Source organism: Bufo bufo, chromosome 9 (genome assembly GCF_905171765.1).
Source record: "Bufo bufo chromosome 9, aBufBuf1.1, whole genome shotgun sequence".
In the NCBI taxonomy this organism is placed as follows: Eukaryota; Metazoa; Chordata; class Amphibia; order Anura; family Bufonidae; genus Bufo; species Bufo bufo.
The window spans coordinates 35,913,027-35,936,238 of record NC_053397.1 but is presented as its reverse complement, the minus strand read 5'-3'; the positions used below and the strand labels follow the sequence as shown (position 1 = coordinate 35,936,238).

The 23,212-nt window shown below is 44.6% G+C and overlaps 1 protein-coding gene across 4 annotated transcripts in view; it reads right to left on the bottom strand.

Annotated features, from left to right (window-relative positions):
* Positions 1–23,212, bottom strand: part of ARHGEF3 (Rho guanine nucleotide exchange factor 3) — a 316,670-nt gene that overhangs the window by 170,108 nt on the left and 123,350 nt on the right. The window contains exon 1 of one of the 4 annotated variants that reach the window (XM_040406974.1): positions 15,383–15,515. The exons of the other annotated variants lie outside the window; for them this stretch is intronic. Within the exon in view, the coding sequence (XP_040262908.1) occupies positions 15,383–15,415 (33 nt within the window). The 5' untranslated portion in view covers positions 15,416–15,515. Of the gene's footprint in view, positions 1–15,382; positions 15,516–23,212 lie in introns of those variants that run through there. 4 annotated transcript variants of the gene reach the window in all.

Sequence of the window (23,212 nt, the reverse complement as noted above, 5' to 3'; positions counted from 1 at the left end):
GCTCAGCAATGCGGGCACATAGGAACATGGGACCAACACAGATGCCTTCAGCTGCCAAGTGCACATGTAACAGGTCAGCCAGTGTCATAGGTACAAATCTGCTGACAGAGCAGTTTTCTGTTGGTGCATAACTGGTAATTTTCTCCATAAACTACAATGAGAAAAAAAGAAACATAGCTATGGAAAACATGTGAAATGCACATGTACTGTATTTCACACAGAATATGGGAAGTCTTATATGGATAAATGGATTGCTTCCTCTTGTACCTTGACGTTTCATGGCTACAAGTTTTCATTTTCACCGAAAAGTAACATGACTATTACATTCTTATGGTGATGTATAGACAAAATAACATGGTACTGTGTTAGGCTATTTTCACACCAGCATTTTTGCTGGATCAGTCATGGATCAACAAAAACGCTTCCGTTACTGATAATACAACCGTCTGCATCCGTTATGAATGGATCCGGTTGTATTATCTTTAACATAGCCAAGACGGATCCGTCATGAACGCTATTGAAAGTCAATGGGGGACGGATCCGTTTTCTATTGTGCCAGAGAAAACGGATCCGACCCCAATGACTTAAATTGTGTGTCAGGACGGATCAGTCTTGCTCCGCACCACATCGCGGACAGAAAAACGCTGCAACCAAATGGAACGGAATGCATTTTGGAGCATTCTGTTTTGTTCAGTTCAGTTTTGTCTCCATTGACAATGAATGGGGACAACACGGAAGCGTTTTCCCCCGCTATTCAGATCCTATGACGGATCTCAATAGCGGAAAGGGAAAGCACAAGTGTGAAAGTAGCCTTAGCCAGAAAAATCTACGTGATGTTAAATACTTTTGTGTTAAAAAAGACAAAACTATTTTATTGGCTAATTCAAATAAATCTGTTGCTTGCATTCAGAAGACAGAGGCTCTTCGTCAGGCCAATAAAGGTATAATATATTTGTCTTTTTTAACACAAAAGTATTTAACATCACAAAGATTGTTTTTATGGTGTTATAAAAGAAAAAAATTATAGAATCCGACAGTAAGGGGTAAAGATAAGCAGCCATAGATTCTGGGATAGTACATCTGCCTGAACGGGGCTCTGTAGAGACATGTTGTAATGTGGTCTCCTGAGTTCATGGTACCTCCAGACACACCAGTAGCAAGAACTCCTCACTGTCGTCTCCAGGCCCCGTCATCGTCAGTGCTGAAATACCTCAATAGTGACCCCTCTTTGCCAGCACAGGGAACAGATGTCTCCTTCTGATCTGACACGCCATACAATGCTGCTGACGTGTGATATTTCTTAACTAGACTTGCAAAGAACAGAGTGAAAAATCTGTATGACGCCACTGAAGTGTTTGCATTACAGTATCCAATCAAGGGCATTGGAAAATAAGGTTAAAGGGGCTTTCTGAGACTTAAATACTGATCGGTGGGGGTCTGACACCCGGGGCCCCCCCCAATCATCTGTTTGAGAAGGCAGCGGGGCTTGTAGTAGCGCTGCAGCCTTCTCGCTGCTTTCCCTAGGCCAGTGATGACACATTTATTGGTCAAATTGCCTAGGAGCAGCTCAGCCCCAATTAAGTGAATGGAGTTAAGCGCCATACCAAGCACAGCCGCTATACTATGTACGGCGCTGTGCTTGGTAAGCTGCGAGAAGGCTGCGGCGCTCACACGAGAACCAGTGCATTCTCAAACATCTGATGGGCGGTGGTTCCAGGTGTCGGTTTCCCACTGATCAGATACTGTTGACCTGTTCCTTATTTCAGACAGCCATTTAGTTTCTATATCCAGGCCTCCTGACTCTATCCGGATCAACTCAAGATAAAAATGCCCCATAAAGCCTTTAGATGGCTATGCACAAAAGATGTACGTCAGCTGAACCTGCTGCTTTCAGCAGACCCATCCACATCAGATGGTCAGCCAGTCCTACTGCTGGAAGCTTAAAATTTGGCCAAACGCACCTTAAAGGCTATGGACACCTTTGGGGCAGTTTTTTATGATTGCATTCTGTGCATTTTGAGCTAAAAATCTTTTTTTTTTTTCTATTGGCCTTTATTAAAAAATTGTCAACAGTTTTTCCTTTACAGCTTTCAGTTCTACTGCATCTGCAAACTGTTCATCTTCTCAGTGAATAAGTTTGAGAGCAATTTTGACGCCTTAGTTGGTAGCCCTTATCCTTACTTTCCTAACAGTCCATAAACACTTATTTAAGCTAAATTCCTGTCACGATCCCTCCTGTGATAGATGTCAGGAGATCAAGGAGACTGGCTACACATGAAGGAATCTAACAGCCTCTTTGGTAACTTGCTTCAGTTGTTTTTGTTGCTTTTGACCACACCCCTTGCTTCAGGTGTGGCTTCGTGGTCATCACACCTCCCCTATATAGTCTGACCTCACCCTTCTCGCTGTGTGGTTGATAGCTTCATTTGGGTTTTGGAAGAGCTGGCGTGTTATCCTCTCTGGAGTCCGTGCTCGTCCATCTCTTCAGAAGTTAAGTGTCTTGCTCCTTTGTGTTTTGTTCTCCCTCCCCTTGTCTGTTGCTACTAGGCCTCAGGGAGACGCTGGTTCCTTCAACTGGGAAGGAGCGGGTCGCCTCATGCCCAGCCTTTATCTATAGGGATCCTTAGGGTCTCCAGGGTCTCAGGTTACGGTGTATGGGCATTCCTACCTTCAGGGTGTGCCCATATGGATAGAAGACAGAGCTAAGAATTAGGCCCCTTTCACACGGGCGAGTATTCCGCGCAGATGCGATGCGTGAGTTGAATGCATTGCACCCGCACTGAATCCGGACCCATTCATTTCTATGGGGCTGTGCACACGAGCGGGGATTTTCACGCATCACTTGTGCATTGCGTGAAAATCGCAGCATTCTCCTCTTTGTGCGTTTTTCAATGAATGGGGTTGCGTGAAAATCGCAAGCATCCGCAAGCAAGTGCGGATGCGGTGCGATTTTCACGCATGGTTGCTAGGTGACGATCGGAATAGGGACCCGATCATTATTATTTCCCCTTATAACATGGTTAGAATGCATAGTAAAATAGGGCTGAAGGGGTTAAAAAAAAATTTAAAAAAATTTAACTCACCTTAATCCACTTGTTCGCGCAGCCCGCATCTCTTCTGTCTTTATCTGTGAGCAATAGGACATTTGATGACGTCACTACGCTCATCACATGATCCATCACCATGGTGATGGATCATGTGATGGACCATGTGATGAACGCAGTGACGTCATCAAAGGTCCTATTTCTCACAGATGAAGACAGAAGAGATGCGGGCTGCGCGAACAAGTGGATTAAGGTGAGTTAAATTATTATTATTATTTTTTAACCCCTCCAGCCCTATTGTACTATGCATTCTGTATTCAGAATGCTATTATTTTCCCTTATAACCATGTTATAAGGGGAAATAATACAATTTACACTACAACTAACCATAACCTGAACTTCTGTAAAGAAGTTCGGGTCTGGGTACCACAGTCGGTTTTTTATCACGCGCGTGCAAAACACATTGCAACCGCGCGATAAAAACTGAACATCGGAACGCAATCGCAGTCAAAACTGACTGCAATTGCATTCCTACTCGCACGGGTTTGCCGCAATGCACCGGGACGCATCCGGACCTAATCCGGACACGCCCGTGTGAAAGAGGCCTTAGGGTTATTTAGGAGGTGACCCTTCCCCTTTTCCCTAGCGTTGAGGCCTAGTGGCTTTTCCCTTCCCTCCTGTTGTCGGTGTGGTGTTCCCTCCCATACCTCACTCGTGACAATTCCTATCTGTTTTATCACAATTTAGCTTAAAGGAGTGTTTAGGAGCTGTCAGGGAACTAGACATAAGGGTTACAGGTCAACCCATTTTGAGCAGCTCTCTGAGGGGTTTCATCAAGAAGGACAAGCACCTGTCTGCGGAGTGAAACTAAAAGCTGTAGAGGAAAAATTGTTGAAAAATTTTAATAATGACCAAGTGAAAAATCATTTTTAGCCCATAATACACAGAATGTAATAAATAAAATAAAAAAACTGCCTTCAAATGTTATTCATAGCCTTTAAGATTCCATGGTGAATTTTGGTCTTGCAATAATCACAGTAAAATATTAGGTTACAGCGACTATCCTGCAACCTATGAGGGAAAACTTCAACTTGCAGCCATGTTGGGTTTCTTGTGATAATCTCATGACTTTTCCATACACTTGGCATATAATTGTCCATTAAACTGGAATTGTACATGCATTTCAATGCCATTTGAGGGGCAGTTTTTGAGCCAAAGCCAGAAATGGATCCGGCAGGAAGAAGTATACCGTATTTTTCGCTTTATAAGACCGAATTTTTCCCCCAAAAATGGGGGTGGGGGGGTGGCCATGCGTCTTATAAAGCAAATACTAGTAAGCGCTCCCATTATGGGAGCATTAGGTGCGGGGAGCAGGGATTGAAGAGCTGCGAACGCTTCCGGTATTCACCCCCACTGTTCTTCCTTCCTGGGCCAGTCGCTGCACTGTCCTGACCGCGTACAGCGCCAGGACGTAGTGCGCGCACTATGACCTGACCCTGCACGCAGTCAAGTGACAGTGCAGCGCAGGCCAAAGAAGACAGGGGAGTGCAATTTCTGCAGAGACCGCCAGACAAGGAGAGGAGCTGCGTCGCAGGAGAGGTAAGAGGAGTTTTTTATTTTAATCTGATCTGAGGTCTGATGGTGTTCTAGCAAGGAACTCTGATTGAGAGGTCTGACATTGAGGACTGATCTCAGGTCTGAAGGGAGTCTGACATTGTGGGCTGATATAAGGTCTGATGGGGGTCTGACACTGTGGGCTGATAAAAGGTCTGATGGGAGTATGACATTGAGTGCTAGTATAAGGTCTAATGGGAGTATGACAATGAGGGCTGATATAAGGTCTGATAGGGGTCTGACACCGAGGGCTGATCTGAGGTCTGATGGGGGTCTGACATGGAGGGCTGATGGGGCTCTGACATAAAGGGCTGATCTGGGGGTCTGATGTGATATCCTTTATGGGGGTCTGATGTGATATCCTGCTATAGGGATCTGATGTGATGTCCTGAAATGGGGGTCTTAAGTGATGTCCTGATATGGGGGTCTGATCTGATGTCCTGATATTCATGGGGTTCTGATCTGAGGATCTGATATGAGGTCCGAAGAAAAATAATTCTTTCTTATTTTCCTCCTCTAAAACCTGGGATGCGTCTTATCATCAGGTGCGTCTTATAAAGCAAAAAATACAGTAAGTCCTTCCTTTACATTTTCCATTCCTTCTGAATCTTCTCTTGGCTTTAGCTCAAAAACCACCACAAAAACTGCATGTTATTGCAGGCTCATGGGCATGTAGCAGTAGACTTCCCTGGCACATATCCCATCAGAGCACCACAAACCCAGTGTGAATTGAGCCTAACATGCACTAATTTTACTACTGCTGCAGTGAATGCACTCAGAAATCCCCATCATAGCATATATCTGTGGATTATCATGGTAAGAAGACAGTTCAAATTTTTCAGTACAACAGTGCTGCCCCCTGATGGTAGAATTGCTCTGAAAAAACACATATTAACAGGTAAATTATATAAATAAGAAGTGCATAATATTCTATAAATTTCCTTCTCGTACGTATTAAGATTAGATTACAGAAGTAGTTGTGATTTCACATATTATCACCCCCTCTCTCCCCTCAGTCTGGAATTTGGATGGAGGACTTTTCTATGTTTTTATGCTTAAAAGATTGAGTGGTGGAAACTTTTAGCTTTGCCAAAGAAATCCCCCTCCCACTTAAAGCAGAGTAAAGTCATCACTGGCTATAATTCTGCAAGTCGGGTCTGAAGTTTTATTGCATAGTGGGCCTGAAACATTACACACTGGAAAATACAAGCTGGGTGTATTAATAGAAGTAATTACATTTTTTTTAAAAAAAGGTTAGATTTATTGTTTTCTCAGGCAGGGAGCCCTGTAATGGTAGAGAAATGAGCAGAGACTCGTCTGGGATCAGATATCATGAGATTAATAGACATTATTGGCTGGAACAAATATCCACGGCTACTGTGCTGATAAAGCTAAAGGAGTTTTCTGGTTACGTGACTTTATAACATGTTTTGTGCTTCCGATGCTTGCTTTCAGTGAATGGAAACATCCAGAACAGCTAAACACCTGTCCTGATGGTTTTCGGAACACTCTCTTGTAATGAACCGTCTACCGCTACGATCAGGGCAGGTTTTGGGTCTCTGGATGTAGACAAGAATTTGCATCAGCTGGCCAGACATTTTATGACACCCCCTCTTCTGCGACACGTACATACCGTAGTTGGCAACTTATTTGCGGGTTAGTTCAATTTTTCTCTAATGTGTATGGGCACCTTTAAAGGGGTTGACCCATCTCATACATTGGGGACATATCGTTAGGATATGCCACCAATGTCAGATAGGTGCGGGTTCAACCTCTGGGACCTGTACCTATCTCTAGAACGTAACGAGAGTGGACCGCGAAAGCACGGCCAGCATCCATTCATTTCTATGGGACCGTTGAAAATATGCGAATGCTGGCTCGGCTATTTCTGGCAGCCGCATGGAAGTGAATGAAGCCGTGGCCGTGCTTGCGCGGTGTGCTTCCCATTCATTTCTACAGGACCTATTTTTGGTGGTCCGATAGAAATGAATGGAGGGCAGCCTCACATGCGTGGTCTGTTCTCCTTTACCTTGCACGCTCCATTCTAAAGATAAGTGGGGGTGTCAGACGTGGGACTCGTACCTATCGGACATTGGTGGCATATCCTAGCGATATGCCTCCAATACATGAGTCATAATCAGCTACAGATAGCAAAGTAGCAAGTTACAACCACAAGGCAAGACACAAGCTAAATGCGAATGAAAGGCCCCGTCCATTATATCTGATTTACTGATAGGGAAAAGCAGATGGCATGGCCGCCGGCTGTTTTTGGGTGCTGCCACACATTCAGGCTTTTTGATGCTGTTTCTGAAGCCAAAACCAAGAGTGGATAAAAAAATAAATAGGAGAAATTGTATCTGTTCCTAATCTCTTCTTTCATGATCCACTATGGATTATGGCTTCAAAAACTGCATCAAAAAATCTCAATGTGTGCCAGCAACCATTTATGATGCCGCTACACTACAAAACCAGGAGTGGATTTAAAATAAAAGAAGTTGTATCTGTCCTTAATCCTCCTCTCTCTCCTTACATATTCCACTCCAGGATATGTCACCGATGTCAGATAGGTGGGGGTTCCAGGACAGGAATGTGATGGAGAGCGCTCCGAGCAAGCGCAGCATGCACTCCATTCATTTCTATGGGAGCCCCGAAAATAGACGAGCGAACGCACTCGGCTATTTGCAGAAGTCCCATAGAAATGAATGGAGAGCGCACCATGCATGCTGCGTGCTCTCCTTCATATTCCTGTCCTGGAGATAGTGCGTGTCCCCAAGGTGGAACCCCCACCTATCTGACATTGGTGTCATATCCATTCAGCAGTGGCTTGGCCATCTCCGGCAGTCCCACAGAAATGAATGGAGGGAGGCCGTGCATGTGTGGCTGCTCTCCGCTCACTTCCAGGAGTTCTGTGAGACAGATGTGGGTCCCAGAGGTTGTCCTGGTGATATGCCACCAATGTCTTACTACTTTGAATGGAGCTGAGCTGAGATATCACATACTGACCATGGGCAAGGATAAGGTATCCCAACACAGGAACTCCAGTTCTTTCAATAAATTGCATCTGGAAACTGGCAGAACTGAATTAAAGGGGTTATCCAACTCCTATAATGCCCCCGGCACCACATACAGGTTATACTTACCCCGGCACCTGCGGCATGGCTGCCGCTGTATCTCCCCGTTGCGCGGATCAAAACATCAGGCGACTTGGGGGGGGGGCATGGTGGATTGGCAGAGTTGGGGGGTGTGAGCCAATAGCAGGCGGTGACGGAAACAAGCCTCCCTAACATAGCGGGTGACGCTAGGGAAACTTGTCCCCGTTGCGGCCTGCTATTGGCTGCCCTCGCTGCAGCGGTGGCCATGCGGACATCAGGAGCAACACGGGTGCTAGGGAGCAGGGTAAATATAACCTGCATGTGCTGCCTGGGCATTTTGGAGGCATTATAGGAGTTGGATAACCCCTTTAGTAAATTTCAATAAATGAAATATAAGGGCTGTATTAAACTGGCCGATGGTCGACCAGATCATCGCTAACAGGCATTCGTAGGAATGTGTAATACAGCTCAAAAAGTGCCACCGACTACCTGTTCATCCGGCAATCGTGATTTTTGTAAGCATGCTTACAAATCGTCGTTCTGTCTAATCACACTCTGCTACCAGCAAACAACGAGTCGATATGGAGACAAGTGATGGCATTAGCGATCACTCCTCCCCATACTGTGCTCTCCTCCACTAACGAGCAGGCGATTAACAGGAAGGAACACCCGATTACTAGTGAAGTTCAGTCCTCCCATAGTGTAAATATGACTGCTGGTGTCTCTTTATAATTCCAAAAGATCTAAGATGTAATTATTCACTTCTACTTAATAACGAGGTCACCAGCAACAAATGAAAGGCTGCTGTGGTCACATATTCAAGGGCCGAGGTAAGGCCTTAAAATGACTGCCCTATCTGACACATTTGAGACATAAAACCACAGCTGACTACCCAGCACCTAATTTGAAAAGGCAAGATAATATTTCAACAGTAAAAAGAGAACAATTTCATACAAACGTATCACAAGAGTGAAATTGTGGGAGTATAGAGCTGAAGCGTACGGTAAACCACAGATCAAAGTCTTAATTTAGGGTAAGCACATTGACTGTGGCGTTCACTTAGAGGACAGGGAGGCTCAGATGTGTCCCTCCAATGTCCTGTCAACGCCAAAGAACATTTGTCGTAGGAGATGACGCACGTTGGCCTTAGATCTCACTTATGTAACAACACCGCTACTAACGGTAATGGACCAGCAGGCAGGGAATGGCATGTCCAGTTACACTATGTCGTGTTCACACAGGAAGATCAAGGTAACCTTGCTGCAGGTGGCATTTTATGAGCAGTCCGCAGCCTTGACCTGTCTGAATGTCTCCAACATCACACGACACTTGGAGTAGGAGTGGAGGAGATTAATTACTCATTGCTGAAAGGCTTGCTGTAGAAAACAAGGATGAATGCAAAAGTGATTGTCTAGAAATGAGAAGAAAATCTCAAGATGGAGACCCCATGGAAATTCGGGCGTACATGTGCGCTGCGCTCTCCACTAAAGTCTTTGGGAATAATTGCCATAGACTTAAAAACCAAGCGTCCACCACTTCATCCAGTTCAAACATGGATACAGTCATTGGTGCAAGGTGCAGAATGGGGACGGGGGACGGGGGGGTTAGGGGAGACCCGTTGATCTTAGAAGTAGGACTCCCACCTATCAGACATTCATTTTAATGGGAGCTGAGCTGCCGTAACCCAGAACGGCCACTACACTTTAAACGGAGTCAGAAGTCCAGCTTAAAGTGTTGGTTTTGGCCCTGGAGGCTGCAGGGAACACCTGATTAGTGGGGGTGACAGGTGTCCGACCCCCAGCGATAAAATTTTGATGACCTATCTTTAGTAGTCATAGACACCCTTATTATAGTGCTATGTTACTTGTTTTCTTGCAGTAGTTTCATAAAAATAACTATTTATCAGCCGCATTGGGCACCCTTCCACTGCTGATTGACAGCTTTCTCCCTATGACTGAGCACAGGAAGAAAGCTGTCAATCAGCGGTGGGCGGGCAGGGGGAGCCAGCAGCTGAAGGGAGCAGGGACTTGCATGCTTCAGGACGAATAAATATGAAACTACTGCAAGAAAACAAGTTACACACTACAATGGGTGACTGTTAAGGATGAGCGAACGTGATGTTTTCAAGTTCGGGTTCGGCATTTGGGTTCGGTATCAATTAAATTATGGATTCCGTTATCACGGAATATGACAGAATTCTATGACAGAATGCACCACCATTTTGCATTCCATCATAATAGAAGCCTATGGGCAGCATAACGGATCCGGACGGTTCCCGTTATGCAGGAGTCCTGTCCTGCATAATGGAAACCGTCCGGATCCGTATTGCTGCTCATAGACTTCTATTATGACGGAATGCAAAACGGAATGCCTCTTAAAGGCTTCCGTGGTGCATTCCGTCATAGAATTCCGTTATATTCCGCGATCCATAGCGTAATTGCCACCAAACCTGAATTTGAAAACATCAAGTTCTCTCATCCCTAGTGATTGTCACTACTTTATGCTCAGATAGGGCAGCATTAACCTGGTGATAGATTTCCAAAATGAAGTTTCTATTTTAAAGAACATTCTTCCCAATTATTATAAAACCAGATGATCTGAAGCCCCAGGGAATGGGCTCTAATGAAGCAGTTCCCAGTACTATGGAAAAATAAATCCTAGCTAACTGGGTGAAATACTCCCTCAAACATATGTCTTTCACCTGGCACAGAGCTGTACTGCAAAAAGGAACAGCACCAAATGAGTGGAAATGCTTTGAGATCCCAGAGAAGAATCCAACAATTATTCTAAATTTCGAGGTCTTGTGGGCGCAGTCCTTTAAAGTATTATATGCTTTATTAAGTTTAATCTTTAGTTATTTCTCAATATACTATTTTGTAATGTAAATTAATATTGACCTTGCAGAAACTCAGTAGGCTATTAGAAATGTATTAACATGACACTGCACACATTCCCAAGCTTCCTATGAATTGGCCCCGGAATGAGACATGGAAGTTAGAGCCCCACTGGATATGTTGGTGCCTTTGCGGTACCCCAGTATAGGGTACTTGAAAATTGTTATTTACTAGAACAGATTGGCTGCTGTGGCACCGCGCGACCTAGTCGCCGGGGCTTCCCCCAACGGCTCGTTACCACCCGTCTTGCAAGGGGGGAGAGGGCTGCCTTGTGCAACCAAGAAAATTGTTATAACCCAGTATAGCTCTGTATAGATCAATCAGGGTTAACAATCCTGACTTTGCCCTTGCAAGGGTACTTTCACACTAGCGTTAAAGTTTTCCGATATTGAGTTCTGTTACAGGGGCTCAATACCGGAAAAAAACTGATCAGTTTTATCCTAATGCATTCTGAATGGAGAGCAATCCGTTCAGTATGCATCAGGATGTCTTCAGTTCAGTCACCCTTACGGTATTTGGCCGGAGAAAATACCGCAACATGTCCAAAATTCCGGAACACTTGCCGGAATGCCGAATCCAGCATTATTTTCCATTGAAATGGAAACAAAGTGTTCTTGCAAAACGGAACCGGTTTTTCGGTCTGCGCATGCGCAGACCTTTAAAAATGCTAAATAAATAAATACCGGATCCGTTTTTCCGGATGACACCGGAGAGACGGATCCGGTGTTTCAATGCATTTGTTAGACGGATCCGGATCCGTCTACAAATGCTATCCGTTTGCACACGGATTTCTGGATCCGGCAGGCAGTTCCGGTGATGGAACTGCCTGACGGATCTTCACAACGCAAGTGTGAAAGTACCCTTAGAAGCTCGGACATGGACTCAGGTCCGCCCCTATCTCAGTGAGTTTAGTGAAGAAAGTGAGAGAAGCTACTCGTGCTCACTCCTTGGAGGAATAGGCCTACATGCCAGGGAATCACTATCTCTGAGAGATCCACAGAGAGAAAATCCTCTCTACTTCACAGTACTCCACAGAGAGAGAAAGTAAGAACCAAGAAGGTCCAGGATCTGCATGTCCGAGCACTGGAGTCAGTCAGTAAGGTATTTGCTGTTTAAGGCTGATAAAGACTTTACTGCACTGGGAGGGACATTGCTAATACACCCTTCCACATCGATATGGCTGAAAGAGACGTTTAGGAAGCCCAAAAAAGACCTGTTCCTTCACAGTTTGATTGATTGTACAAAGAATTGTACAGCCATTATGCAAAAGTTTTTGGGGGAAAACTCAGTTACGCTTTAAAGATCTATATTTTGCTGGGGAAAGCCTTCAAAACCTGTTGGCAGCTGTCAATTCATCCCTTCTCATCAATCACATGCTGAACATGTGCACTGTGCAAAAAAGATGGTGGCCAGTCTTTAGCACTATTGCAGGAAGCTTTAAGTAAAAAAATTACCATTAGTGAAAATTAAGTAAAGTGAAGCAACTCCAACTTGATGATTGACCTCTTTAACCCAATCTGTAGAAATCTGGATTTCAGTTAATCAATCACTTATGATTTATATATATGATTTATATTTATAAATCTATTCATTTTTATATCAGCCTCTTACCCAATACGAGCTCAAATCCTAACCTCCTTTATAATGTTATCTTCAATGCAGGTGGCAAACGCCAGATTATATCAGACATAAAAGTCCCCCAAGGTTAGAGGGTAGCAGGTCTGGTTACTCGGCTCAATGTCAGATTACTGTATGAAGCCGAAAGAACCATTAACCCTGTTTTCTCTGAAGTGGCCTTTCATCCACTGCAGTACCATAGTCGACGGCTCATGTTTGACAGGGTCAAGGTCTAGTCTTTCGAATCACTCACCTATGAAATGTCAGATGCAGTATATGGACAAGTGGACAGAGAATGCTAGCTGTAAGCACCACAACTCTGTTCACATTCTCTGCGCTGCTTTCGTTTTTACAGGACCCATGATGGGTGTGATGAATATGGTATATTTTAGATTTTTTTATATTAGATTTCCATCAGGTTTCTGATTTGTTTCTTTTTTTTTCTTCTTCTTTTTTAGTGCACGCATGTTTCACTATTCTGGCCATCAAACAGAAATTTTTTGAACGGACCCTTAGAAAGTATGAACATTTTTTTATTTTACAGTACTCCACACTGTAGGAGCTAACAACACCAACCAATCATTGGGCATTGGAGAGCTTAGTGGTTTTGTCACGTCACTGCTACAGTCGGTGATTGGCTGCAGCAGTCAAATGTCATGAAGAAAGAACAGAGACCGACAGGAAACCAAGAAAGCGTCTGGAGAGGCAGAGGAGTGGTAAGGCGAGACTCCTTTTGTTACTTTACATGGAAGTAAGTTAAAAAAAATCATGAAGATGAACAACCCACTTTAACCAACCCAATGTCAACAATAAATAATATAAACCAAGTAAGCAGAGTATCTGCCACTCAAGAGCCAAGGGAGAAGACGACCTCTCAGCCTAGTAGATGAACATGTGTTGGCCATGGTTTTGACTGACTGATCAGATTTTCTTGTGGCCTGTCACTTAAGTCCGGTAATATAGGGTACAGCATTGTGGTAGTTGGGGAAGGCTGGGGTGGAAAATATTCAACATAGTTTCCCAGGACAAGACCTTATTTGGCTTTAAAAGTAACAACCAATTTTTTAGAACCAGAAATATTCCTATAACAAAGGTTACTTTCCTTTCCTCACTCATCTATCTTGGACTGGAAACAAAAACTTTCAAAGCATCAGTAGAAAATAATTAAAAAAAAGCTGGGCATATTAATACCCCAGGATTTGTCCAGTCCTACAGCAGACAGTAAGGAGAAGATAATGCATTCACCAAAGCATACTTGCAAAAAAAAAAGCGTAAAGCTCACTACGCACATTTGATAAAAATCCTCTGTATCGGCCAATACCGTCAGTCAATCATCTGAGAGACTGGTCATCCAAGTGTCTGCCAATTTTTATCTAATGTGTAAGCTGAGCCCAAGACACTATTTAGGCTGAACCTGTATTTCCGCTATGTGCACCATTGGTCTCTTTTGGGGTGGACTGTATTCTATGCCTAATCTGAAAAAGAACATGGCTTAATAAAAAGAGGAGTAGCTTCCTGGGAAGGAGCATAGCCTAAGATGTGACGTTTTGCGGCAAAATTGCTCCACAGTTTTGGCGGATCTCACCGTATCTGGAGTAGACAGATACTGCCATTCACAGCCGGACCCGTTTGACTTTAATGGGATCAAAACCATCCAGATCTCTGTCAGATACCATTGTAGTCAAATGGGTCCAGTGGTGAACGGCAATATCCGCCTATGCTGGATACTTTGAGATCCGACAGGAACAGCCTGCCGGATACTGCCATTCACCGTTAGGCTTCGTTCACATCACTGTTCAGAAACGGGGCAGGAAAACGGAAAGGACTGATTCGGCATAGACTATAATGGGGTCCGTTAGGTTTCCGCTCAGAAGACGTTTGAAGCGTAGACAAAAGTCCTGCGCGCCCAACTTTTATCTCCACTCCAAAATCTTCTTCTGAGCGGAAACCTAACGGACCCCATTATAGTCTATTATGTGCCGAATCCGTCCTTTCCATTTTCCTGCCCCTAAACGGAAAGGCAGAACGGGGATGTGAACGAAGCCTTACCGGAACAGCCTGCAGATGTGAAATTAGTCTTAGTAAATCTGCCCATGTGTCTTCCACAATATGCCTGATTCTCCACAGACGCTTGATTATATTAGGTCAGAAGAAAAACTACAATATGAGAAGGGGTAGTCCAAATATAGTTGACCTCTCACAATGAACTTTAATATTCCTCCAGGCCATGTTTGATGATGCACAGAAATCAGATTAAGGCTTTATTATTTAGGCCAAACCCCATCTTTCTTCTAGCGAAGTCCAAAAAATTTAAAAAAAAATTGCGTGGAAACAAAATATTGGCTTAAAAAGAAAAACTTACGGCACTCACCACAATCTCCATATATCTATTTATTCCAAAAGGTGCACGGTAAAATGGGAGATTCAGCTTGCAGCACTCAAGCATTGTGGGGTACACTTGACCAAGCTACATACGTGAACAGCGGCACTCGGTGCCCCTGTCGCAGATTCCGTCACATTTGCAGGAAATATCAGCACACTGTGCATCGTCATTTTTTTTTCTGGTAATATAAATGTACACCATGACGGATCCCAACACCGTTAGAGGTGAATGGGGTCCATCACAAGACGGATCCATCACAGCTTGCATTCTATCGTTTTATGCTTCCATGACATAACACAAAAAAACTAAATTCCTAACGCAGATGTGAATCAGCCTAATCTGTGATGCACGAAAGTGACAGCTCGTCAGAGGACGCACCTTTAATGCCCATCCTGCCATGAGGCAAAGACAGGCTCCTGAATCTTTCCATATACAGCAATGTGAGAAGAACTATAAGTTGTAATAAAGGGTGACAACAATAATATCATTATATTTACAAAAAACTATAAAACATTCAGAGAAATGATGAAAAAACAATAAATGACAGCATATGTTAGGACACCAAGATAATGTCCAAAATAAACATTGAGTAAATGAGGAGTTGTTTGCCGGGTCTATGTGCACCCTGCAGATCATTAAGATGGTTTGGCTGAATTGATAAGCATAAATTGATGCACGAAATTTAGGCGACTTATTCTGTAAGTGAATACGCACAACGATAGATCGGAATTGACTCACCTGATGATGCACAAAGCAGCAGCACCAGACCATGAGGTTGCATGAGATGGAATTCCCAGCAGATATTTAATCAGCTCAGTGTGCGAGTGCACAGGACGAGGATGAGGAGGCTGCAGAGTTTGCAATACTGCTTCATGATTTCCTTCCAGCTGCCTTGGTAACCCCTCCCAGTGAATAGCCTAAAGTGAAAGGCAGGAAGCGACTATCTATTGCTATCAGAAAAACGCATCAGTCAAACGGTTCACCCCTATGTGTGGTTTGTAAAAAGCACTTATTGGGGAAGACACCTCATAGACAAGGACTGGTGCTTCATGCTGAGAGCTGTCCTGTCTCCAGGGCTGTGGTTTTGCGGGTGAGATAAGAGGATCAGTCAACAGTGTGGACTACATCTGGGCTGGAAGATGCCCTTTGATGCTCCAGGGTGGTGGGCTCTGATATCTGTGCAACACGCTTTCAGACAGATAAGGGGAAAGGCTAGTACATACCAGTCCACTAATGTCTATAGAGGGCTCCAAACTGGGCCAAAGTGGTTGAAAACAGAAAACCTGCTCCCCGAGAAGCATCTAATGTGCATGACAAGTACTGTCAACCTCATGCAAACTTATAAGGATGTCCTCATTTTCACAGAAATGTGTGAAGTTTGTGCAGCAGAAAGCAGGTCAGGGACTATGAACCCGTCGTAAAGTAGACTTTTGGCCTTTGTCCATAAAAAGGGATCATCAGTGAAGTTAGAGTTGTTTCTGCAGGTTTAGGCCTCATGCACACGACAGTATTTTTTCACGGTCCGCAAAACGGGGTTCAGTTGTTCCATGATCCGTTTCCGTTTTTTTTTTTCTTCGTGTGTCTTCCTTGATTTTTGGAGCATCACCAGACATGAAAAGTGAAAAAAAAAATCTAAGGCTACTTTCACACTTGCGAATCCGCCGATCTGCCGCTGACTGAAAGCATTTGTGAGACGGATCCGGGTGCGGATCCGTCTCACAAATGCATTGCAAGGACGGATCCGTCTCTCCGCTTGTCATGCGGACCGACGGATCCGTCTTGTACATTTTTTCACATTTTTACCGATCTGCGCATGCGCATGCCGGAACGACGGATCCGGCATTCCGGTATTCTGAATGCCGGATCCGGTGCTAATTCATTCCTATGGGAAAAAATGCCGGATCCGGCGTTCAGGCAAGTCTTCAGTTTTTTTCGCCGGAGAGAAAACCGCAGCATGCTACGGTTTTCTCTTTTGCCTAATCAGTCAAAACGACTGAACTGAAGACATCCTGATGCATCCTGAACGGATTACTCTCCATTCAGAATGCATGGGGATAAAAGTGATCAGTTCTTTTCCGGTATAGAGCCCCTGTGACGGAACTCTATGCCGGAAAAGAACAACGCAAGTGTGAAAGTAGCCTAAGTCAAGTTTGCCTTGAAAATGATAGGGAAAAAACGGACACGGATCACGGACGCGGATGACAATCTTGTGTGCCTCCATGTTTTTTCACGGACCCATTGACTTGAATGGGTCCGTGAACCGTTGTCCGTGAAAAATTAGGACAGGTCCTATTTTTTTCACGGACTGGAAACACGGATCACGGACGCGGATGACAAACGGTGCATTTTCCGAGTTTTCAACGGACCCATTGAAAGTCAATGGGTCCGCAGAAAATCACGGAAAACGGAACAACGGACACGGAACCCAACAACGGTCGTGTGCATGAGGCCTTACCCACACTACTGTAGTTATGGTCCGCATCCGATCCGCAGTTTTTGCGGCTCGGATGCGGACCCATTCACTTCAATGGGGCCGTAAAAGATGCGGACAGCACTCCGTGTGCTGTCCACATCCGTTGCTCTGTTCCGAGGCCCCGCAAAAAAAATATAGCATGTCCTATTCTTATCCGTTTTGCGGACAAGAATAGGCATGTCTACAATGGGCCGTCCGTTCCGTTCTGCAAATTGCAGCTTCCGTTTTTTTGCGAATCTGTGCTTTGAGGACCGCAAAAAAAAACGGCACGGTCGTGTGCATGTAGCCTAAGAAGAGGACTAGGGGCCATTTTACAAAGGCTGGGAATTGGGACAATTATCAGGAACAAATTTTCCTACAAATGTTTTTTTTCCCAATAATTGTCCTGCATTAAAGTGGTTGTCTCATCTCAGACAATGGGGCTTATCACTAGGATATGCCCCCCCCCCCATTGTCTGATAGGTGCGGGTCCCAAGAATGGAGCCCTGTAAGTGGTGGAGGGTGCACTGTGCACTCCATTCATTTCTATGGGGCCGTTGAAGATAGCCGGACCGATAGAAGTGAATGGGAGCGGTGGCTGGCCATGCGCAGTGCACTCCCATTCACTTCTATGGGGAGAGCGCTTGGTGGTGGCCGGACTGGAGTCCTCCAGCCACCACTTTGCGGGGCTCTGTTCTCAATCCGCTCACCGCTGGGACCCGCACCTATAAGACAATGGGGGAATATCCTAGGGTTATGACTGATATGAGACAACCCCTTTAAAGGAAATCTGTCAGCAATGAAACATCCCCCAAATTAGAGCAAGTGGTGTATATTGTAAGTAACGCCACGTCAGTTATGACATTTTTATGCCTAATGACGTTATGCACCAACAAACCAGCAGTAAAATCATTGAGAGGACTCCTGAGCTCACGCATATAATAGAGAGGACTCAGAGAGTCCTCTCAAAGCATTTTACTGCTGGTTTATTAGAGCACAGCGTTGGAAAGTAAGTCAGTATGACGATAAAAATTACACAATCGGACTTGGCATTTCCACTTACATACACTATACACCGCATAGAGTCTAGTATGGGGGATGTTTCGCAGATTGCCTTTAAGCTGCCGCCAAATCGCCAGTCACCCTGTCAAGGAGAAAATGCTCATTCATCGGGTGATCACATCTTCTATAAGGTTCCAAAAATTGTTGTTTGCCGGAAGCACATTGTCCTGTGTAAACAGGGATCTGCTGCTGACAAACAATGAATCTGTATGGGGATAAACAATCGCAGTAGAGATCATTCATCCCCATATGGAAGGGATGACTGCTGCATGTAACTGTAGCTCTACTACAGTTGAACAATTAGGCAGTGGTCAGAAAGAATGGTTCACAACTCAACATTGCCCTGTGCACGGGCCCATGTAAATGCCCTGCATGTGTTGGTCAGTGCCCTGCATGTGTTGGTCAGTGCCCTGCATGTGTTAGTGTCCTGCATGTGTTGGTCAGTGTCCTGCATGTGTTGGTCAGTGTCCTGCATGTGTTGGTCAGTGTCCTGCATGTGTTGGTCAGTGTCCTGCATGTGTTGGTCAGTGCCCTGCATGTGTTGGTCAGTGCCCTGCATGTGTTGGTCAGTGCCCTGCATGTGTTGGTCAGTGCCCTGCATGTGTTGGTCAGTGCCCTGCATGTGTTGGTCAGTGCCCTGCATGTGTTGGTCAGTGCCCTGCATGTGTTGGTCAGTGCCCTGCATGTGTTGGTCAGTGCCCTGCATGTGTTGGTCAGTGCCCTGCATGTGTTGGTCAGTGCCCTGCATGTGTTGGCCAGTGCCCTGCATTGTGGCGAGATCGTGTTCAGTACAGAGAGGGGGGCAGTCATTGGCGATATTTATTCAATTGGCACCATTCTATAAATTTTACTAGGACTACAGTTGGTACTACGTTTGGCATTATATTTGATGGCACTACATGATTCCAGTTACAGAGGTTTTTTCACAAATCACATTTAACCCCTAAACACAGCACTCCAATAGACTGTGAATAGAGTGGTCAGTGACCATGGGGACTCCTGTTTTAGTGATTGATGGTCCTCACTGCTCATGTATTTATCACCTGTCCTGTGGTGGAGAAACCCCTTTAAGTGACCCTAAGAGGTGATTTCTCCTTACGTTACATTAATAGGACTCCTAGGAGAGACAGAGAGAGTCCTGATTACTCCGCCCAAACACACAATGATGGACAGCTCTCCCTGTATTAGTGTGTGTATAGAGAAGGCTGTCAATCATCCTGAGTAGGAAGAGTATTTAGGACTCTCACGGTTTCTTCTAGGAGTCTTGCTTCTTTACTCAAAAATCCTTCTTCAAATCAGATAAACCTATATATCACTGAACTCAGCTTCCCTCCCTCCATCATATCCCTCTCTCCATCACATCATGAATACACTCTTTGTGTCCGGTGTATTCTTTAATCTCTCCTATTAGTCAAAAAAATACAATATTTGGTGTGCTGTTTTGGTTAATAGAAGAGTGAACCTGTCCTCAAATTAAGCTGCCATTACACAGGGCAGTACAGTCTGATGAAAGATCTGCTTTAACAAGAAATGCAGACGGGGTTGACTTGGCACAATTATTAAGACGGCAATTATCTCCATTTTAAAATTCACATTAAATACTGAAAATGTGTTTAAATTATAGACATGATTGATTTTTGGCTTTCTAATCGGTCAGTGAATTCTGGCCAAGTTGTCCAGACAAAGTGAACACTGAGGTTAGCGATGCTGTAATAGGTCTGAGCCAAACACTGAATTCATATTGCTGCTTATTTCCGTCCTAAGGTCAGCAGAAGGGTTACCAAGGCTGCCATATATATTCAGATTCTTAAATGAGCAGTTCCCTGGATGCCCATGTATAGGCTATGATTCGGCGGTCTCCATGTGGGCAGCGGTAACGAGACATCCAGACGGCGGCTTCCTCGGCTGTCCATAGTGGCGTCCTCTTCTGCAAAAGGAACTGAATCTCCTGTATCTGCTTAGCGCCTGCACAGAGGTGGATGCAGCCAGGGACAGCCGAGGAAGCAGTCACATCGATAAAGGAGTTGACTGTCGCCATCTTATGTCCTATGGATGCCGTCTCACTAATTTTTATATAGGCCATGCATAGCCCACAGGGGCTTTTAATTGCAGAGCTGATATATAAGATATCGTTTTATCATTACCAATTGGAGTTGGACGGTTTGTACCAAGACAAAAATGCCACAGGATAGGGGATAAGTATCTTATCATGGGGTAGCAACCACTGGGACCAACACTGACCTTGAAAACAGAGATCCCAATTCCCCCAAATGGATGGGGTTTTCGATGGGACTGATGCAAATGGCTATGAATGGAGTGGCGGCACATCTGTTCGACCAATGCATTCATTTTTTGGTATTAGGACCCCCCCCCCCCATCCCAAGTGCGATAGGGGTCTCAGTGGTCAGACCTCCAACAATGCTTATGCCTAATCCTGATGCTTATGCCTAATTCTGTGGATAGGTGATACGTTTTCATCTTGGTACAAACCCCTGAAATGTTCCGATATGATGGTCAACTAAGGCTACTTTCACACTCGCGCTTGGTGTGGATCCATCATGGATCTGCACAAATGCATCCGTTCAGATGATACAACCGTCTGCACCCGTTCAGAATGGATCCGTTTGTATTATCTGTAACATAGCCAAGACGGATCCGTCTTGAACACCATTGAAAGTCAATGGAGGACGGATCCGTTTTCTATTGTGTCAGTGAAAACGGATCCGTCCCTATTGACTTACATTGTGTGCCAGGACGGATCCGTTTGGCTCAGTTTCGTCAGACGGACACCAAAACGCTGCTTGCAGCATCATGGTGTCAACCTCCAGAGCAGAATGGTGACTGAACGGAGGCAAACTGATGCATTCTGAGCGGATCCTTTTCCATTCAGAATGCATTGGGGCTAAACTGATCCGTTTTGGACCGCGTGTGAGAGCCCTGAACGGATCTCACAAACGGAAACCAAAACACCAGTGTGAAAGTAGCCTTAGTCTACTTTCACACTCACGTTCTGGCTTTCCGTTTATGAGATCCGTTCAGGGCTCTCACACGCGGTCCAAAACAGATCACTTTGCATTCTAATGCATTCTGAATGGAAAAGGTTCCGCTCAGAATGTATCAGTTCAGTCTCCATTCTGCTCCAAAACGCTGCAATCCGTCTGATGAAACTGAGCCAAACGGATCTGTCCTGGCACACAATGTAAGTCAATAGGGACGGATTCGTTTTCACTGACACAATATAAAACGGATCCGTCCTCCATTGACTTTCAATGGCTATGTTAAAGATAATACAAACGGATCCGTTCTGAACGGATGCAGATGGTTTTATTATCTGATGGATCCGCACAAAACGCGAGTGTGAAAGTAGCCTAAGCCAACGAAAGCCAAGTGGTAAACTGACCTCCTTGTGGAAATGGCTTGACCCTCAAGTCATTGGCGGCTTAGATACCGCAGTTGTGATGAGACATTTGTATGGACATGAAAGGCACAATTTCAGGAACATAAGAGCTGCACAGGCTTAGGAAACGTGAACATCACAAAGCTTGGCGATTTGCCATGTCTATAGTCAGCTGCAAATGGCTTCAAAAACTGTTTCCTTTAACACAAAAATATATTAAAACAATGAAAAAATGATGCTTGGAGGGCATACGGCCCTGGAACGGGTTGTCCATTCAGGAAACAGAGTTCGGCAGGACGAAAGCGGCCACCTGGCTCCATATCACAGGCCCCGCAAAGCTGTTTACTCAGCGAATTATAGAATATTAACAAGCAGTAAATTGGTGAGTGGCTGCACATAAAAATGATATATATTGTTTATCACTGTCTACATCTTCAAAGTCTGCATTCTGTCAGGGCAGGGGAATAAGAGATCCATGGCCGTTCCCACTCTTACAGGTCTCTGTGATGAAAGTGAGAAACAGATCCCACAAGTAATGAAATCCTGATGCGCTCTTCATAGATTATGTGCAATCTAAGGTACAAATTGCAAAGCCCACCCGTCTTGTGTAATCAGGACTTGGTTTCTGCAACAGATTGCTAAACACGGTGACCATTTAAGACTCTCTTTTTGATCTCATGCACAAAGCTCCACCGTCCCATCGAGCTCTACTGTACAGGATATACAACTACCTTGAGATAACCTCTGAGTGGTTTTGGGTCGTGGACAGAAAACTTTTCTGCAAGGTTAAGCGTTTGTTCTTTGTGCAAGAAATTGTGGAGGACTTTTGTGAAGGAATCTAATAACTTTTGGCAGAAAGTTGAATCGGGTAACCTGGAGAAAAAAAACAGAGCTCTCAAATTTAATAAAAGTGAAGCCTGTATTAATATAACATTCTGTTAGCACCTTATTTGGTCCCATATTTCCATTGTAGAAACAGCCTGCAATAATTAGACAACTAATGAATGAACTTGACCAGTTATGGTCAAATGTACGATGGCCACATTGGTACTGGAGCCTGTCACATGTCATACGGTTAAGTGGCAAGTTACATAAGAGCTATAAATGTGATGTATGTCATAGTGGTAGGCGACATCCATTCAGTGATTTGCTCAATTAGAGTGTGTATGCAATATTTATTCATTATTCAATTCATGGTAGGCATATATGCTAGGAAAAGCTACCATAGTATATGCCAAAGGTATCCATGGGGCTCCATACACTTGATGGAGGCCAATAGAGGGTTCTTTTGACCTTTGTCGGGCTGGCATACGTATACTTTTTTATTTATTTAGTGGTATGGATAATTACCACTGAAACCAAAGGGCCATGTAATGAACAGATGATCAGTGCCCTCCACAACTGAAGATGGTCTTCTATCCGCTCTCCGCTCTTTTTAAGCTGGCCATACATCTTATTTCTTGGCTGAACATGATAATTTCAGCGGGAACTGGTCGACTATTTAATGTGTGTGGTGGTGCACCAACTTTCCCCTGATGGCAGATACTGGGGGTAAGAAGGATCAGACGGATTTCACCACGCCTGAGCCTTTTGTTCTCAAGGGAAATAGTAGAGCGCTAGAAGTGCCTGGCAGCGGCTTAGCCTTCCCCCTTATTCA